Raw genomic sequence first — 4552 nt, forward strand, 5'->3', positions numbered from 1 at the left:
GTGTAGGATTTTGGCTTTTAGATGGCAGGGAAAGTGCTCCGTGGTAGTCGATGTCTTGTGAAGTGGGGGATTAGAGAGTGCATTGTCCTGAGGGCCTTGGCTGGGTTTCATCCCTTGGCCATCTTCTTCAGAGAGTCAGTAGGGAAACATAGCTCAACAGGTGTCCAGGCCATTAGCTAACTGTCCTGTTGGGCATGTGAGATTTCACATGAAAGTTGTGGTCCCCAAGGAGAGGGACTCAGGACACAGATTCTTCTTACAAGGGCCTGTCCTCTAGGTACAACTAGGGGAATTCTCTCCTTCAGGCAGATGGCTACAGGCTACGCTGATCTGACAGCTTTGCAGACATGAGCTGTAGTTCCCCTGGTGATCACCGGCATGTCATCAGGATACACAATGAACTGGCAGAAAAAAATACTTGTCTAAACCAGGAACTATCCTAGTAACCTGGTTTCACCCCTGTTCTTACAGACCAGAAAACCATTGTCTCAATATTCTCAGAGCTACTGGCTATTAATGTGCCTGCCATACTGCCAGGAGACCATGTTCTCTCTTCCCACTTCATGTGTTCCCTGTGGGAATCCCATGGTATCCAAGGGGAATCAACTAGACAGAGGTTCAAGGTCTCTCAGAAAGACCATCGATCACTTGGGCAAACCCATTATACAGTTCAGCAAACAGAGGAAGAGGGAGAATCATGTCAAAAATCATCCACAGGTTGAAGGATCTCACAGACTTTTCTCCAAAATAACCTCCTCCCACACGCCCAAGATGTGAGACTCGTGACACATCCTATGCCTTTGACCTCAGCCAGAACCTAGTCTGATAGTCAGTCTAGGCAGAATAGACTTATTTTTTTTTCTGCACACATCAAACACCTGATCCCTTTGTACCTCAAGGACAGTTTTGTCACCCTCCTGCTGAGAGCAAATTCCAGGATTCCAGAGCATTGAAAATGAGGCAGATTGGATGCCCAGCTGGGTTTCTTTGTCACAAAGTTATGCAGATTTTCCATTTTTCAAGCTGCCAGAGCCTAGACCAGCACACAGCCTAGTGCAGTTCCTGAGTCAGCTCCAATTATCTCTCCTCACAGGGATGGTCAGTAGCCTTGACTCTCACTCTGTTCTAGAGGAGAGAAACACCAGGAGAAAATGGGAAAGGAACCTGGGACAGCACTGAAACTACAAGGGCAGTGTTTTGTAAACAGACCCACCCTCAGCCCATAAGACTCTGGGAGGAGCTCATTTCTGGAAGAGACTCAGCTGAGAAGGGGGAAGAACAGCAGAGCTTGGGAGCTGTGGTGGAGCAGAGTTCCTAAAGAAGACAGATCAGATGACTTAGACAATGGAGGTCCTCTCTGTACTCCTCCGAAAAAGGTCACCACATGCCAGGGCTTCTTCTCACAGATGAGACCAGTGTGTGCGAGGAGGAACTGACATACTGTGGAGTCTCCTGAGTGGCACAAGGACATGAGAGGAGCCTCAGTGTTTGTAGGGCAGAAGACACAGAGTGGGGGAGAGGCTGAGCATTAAGATCTCCTCATCGAATATTAAACAGTAAGAGTGGGGGAGACATTATTCTTCTATCAAGTTCATATTCATGACCACAATATTCTGAGTACTGATGCTCTCAGCTTGATAGTATGAATAAAAATTCAAGCTGGTGTGGATCACTAACATGATCCAACATATACAGGCATTTGCTTCATTGTCTGACATACTCAGACAAATGAACAGAAGAAAGCCAAGACAACTTGTGCTTTTGATGATGAAGTCCCAGTTTGAGTGAACTTGAAGTTACAAAAAAAGAAAAGCTGGAAAATGAATTCAGAATTCAGTTGTTGGCTACAGAGCCAAGAGAAACAGCAGGAATAAAGGCAGAGAGTGAAGACACATGGTCTGTAGGGGAAGAGGTTGGGCGTGCATCGCCACAACACTAATCCACTGTAAGTGTGAGCAGTCAGCCGTAAGCTTGGTTGGACAGAGAGAAACTCACCCAGAAATATAGGCTGAGCAAGGGAAAGAGTTTCTCAGGACAGAAAGCCATATCTTAGTCAAATACAAAACTTCCCGTTTTGATGGATCTCTCTCTTCCTTCTAGCTTTCGTTTGGAAGTGCGGACGCCTTGCTACCTTTGGCCAGCCCACTATTGAATCAGTGCCACCCAGCGTTGCTGAAGGGGGAAGTGTTCTTCTACTCGTTCACAATCCACCAGAGAATATTTTAGGCTTTGTCTGGTTCAAGGGAATGGCTGATAATAAGAATATTGTGGCCACCCGGTTTATAGAAGATAGGAAAGCAACTGTGTGGGGACCTGCATACAGTGGCAGAGAGACATTGCACAGTGATGGATCCCTGCTGCTTCACGGTGTCACTCGGAAAGACTGTGGATTGTACATTCTAAAAATTCTGAAAAAAGATAAGGGAAGTGAATACACACAAGTACAACTCCAACTGGACAGTAAGTGATTCTCTGTGATTGTTCTTCTGGGTCCCCATGTTGAGGTTTGAGCACTTAGCGAAGGACACACTGGTAGAGCCAAATGGCCATAGATCGATCATCTTCCGTCATCTGACTCCACCTGCATCAAGGAAGACCTTGATGGGAAGAAACTCAGCCTAAGATGTCAGTTTCAGCCCACTCTCTTGGAGTTCTAGACTAGGGAACCCTAAATACTGTCATCTTTCCAACACTGGAGCGAAGTCACCCAGGAGAACATTTTTCTATTGTTCTTCTCTTAATTATTTCAAAACTGATAGGGAACCATGGTGTTAGAATCCCATGTCAAACTATGGTATTTATTAGCTTACAACTGAGATTGTCATGACTAAAATCCAGGAACTGGTACAGAGACCACGGCAGAGTGCTGTCTATTGGCTTGCTCTTCTTGCTTGCTCAATCAGCTCTCTTATGTCACCCAGGAGTCCCAGCCCAGGGCTTAAACTGACTGAATTGGTCTAAATTCTTACATCAGCCCCAATTTAAAAACTGTACTAAAGTTATGCCCAAAGGCCAATTTGGTGGTGGCATTTTAAACTGAGTTCTTTTCTTGAAAAATGACTAGCTGGTGTCAAGCTGATATAAAAACAATCAGCCTAGTGGCCAAGCCTTTAATGAATGGAGACTGCCTTGAAGATCAGACTGCTGCAAGCCCCCATATAGTCCCAGACCTAAGGGCTATATGGCACAACAGGAATTGCTTCTATAAGATGAAGTCAGGGGTTAAGTGTTGCTTCAAAGAAACAGAAGAAAACACCTAGAAAGTGAAAGTTCCAGGCCTGTTGAGTTCAGGGGAGGCATCATCTTAAATGTCAGTGTTCATGAGTCTGTACAGTATCTGCCTAAGGGCAGTGAGGGAGCAGCCATGTAGACACCCAAAGAAACTGTTCCACAGAGGACATGACATATTCAGGGGCACTGTTGAAAAGAAGGAGGTCATGTTTCAGCCCTTCTTTAAGAGGAAGAGAAACACACATACCTGGAACTCTAGGTTGAGTAATGAATCCATCTGCTCAAGATGGAGTTCACCATCTTTTCACAAAGCACAATGATCCTCATGTGATGGCTTTTTTTCTCTTTTCCCTCTCAGCTCCCCATTATCAGTTCTGCAACCCTTTCGCTTCTTCCCAACTCATGATCCAACCAGTGCCTCGCAATGCAGTTGAAGGGGAAGATGTAGTTCTTCAAGTTTATAATCTTCCAGAAGATCTGAAAGCCGTTTACTGGCACAAGGCAACATACAAAACTCCGGTTTTTAAAATTGTAAAATACACCAGAGCCTCAAAATCCATCTCTTGGGGGCCTGAACAAAGAATTAAAAAGATAGGATACAATAATGGATCTCTGATACTCCGGGATCTCACTGAGAAAGATGCAGGAATGTACACACTAACAGTTTTAAAAAAAGACTTCAAAATTGAAAGACTTTACGTGGAAATTGATGTAAAGAGTAAGTGACTCTCTGGTCTCCAACTGCTTGAAGTGTCTGATCCCACTTCATACACTAACCTGTCAGGATTGGGTTGTGTCTATTCTCTTCCCCACTGAATTGTGTTCCCCCACTGGGATTTGGGTCTCTACTGCATGACACATGGGGTAGACAAACTGTAATAGATCAGAACCCCACACTTGCCTTTCCATACAGAAAGGAGGAACTGTGCTGTGTAAACTCAGCCCCAGGATGTCAACTGCAGCTCTCACCATACACATGTTCTCAGAAAGAGCGGGTCAGGCAGTCCCTGAATAGTTAAACCATGGGGTCCTCACAGAGGCTGTCAGCCTGGACTCCAAAGCTTTGCCTCTGGCTGAACAGTAGGTGACAGTGGAAAGTTTATGTCACTTTTTTGGTTTTGGTTAGATTTTCTGTTACAACCAACAAGGAACAAGGCTTTACTGACTGCCCATAGAGTGTAGAATCAGCTGTTCACTGCCATGAGAGCTGCAGTTGGGTAGGTCACCTGTGCAACTCCTTCTGAGGATCAGTGGTCAGGTGTCTGAGCAATTAGCCTATTGCTCTGATGGGCTGATGAGACTTCACAGGAAGGTCAAGGCA

General features: G+C 45.3%; 1 protein-coding gene across 1 annotated transcript in view; it reads left to right on the plus strand.

The window, feature by feature from the left end:
• The window catches only part of LOC126495302 (carcinoembryonic antigen-related cell adhesion molecule 3-like), a gene marked incomplete at its 3' end in the record, with an annotated part of 9995 nt that extends 6046 nt beyond the window's left edge, over nucleotides 1–3949 (plus strand). The window contains exons 3-4 of the mRNA XM_050132893.1: nucleotides 2101–2460; nucleotides 3590–3949. Of these exons, the coding sequence (XP_049988850.1) occupies nucleotides 2101–2460; nucleotides 3590–3949 (720 nt within the window). The remainder of the gene's footprint in view (nucleotides 1–2100; nucleotides 2461–3589) is intronic.
• Nucleotides 3950–4552: the final 603 nt, after the last annotated feature.

The sequence above is a fragment of the Alexandromys fortis genome, unplaced genomic scaffold (assembly GCF_014885135.2).
Source record: "Alexandromys fortis isolate MF-2015 unplaced genomic scaffold, M_Fortis_MF-2015_v1.1 scaffold_472, whole genome shotgun sequence".
NCBI lineage: Eukaryota > Metazoa > Chordata > Mammalia > Rodentia > Cricetidae > Alexandromys > Alexandromys fortis.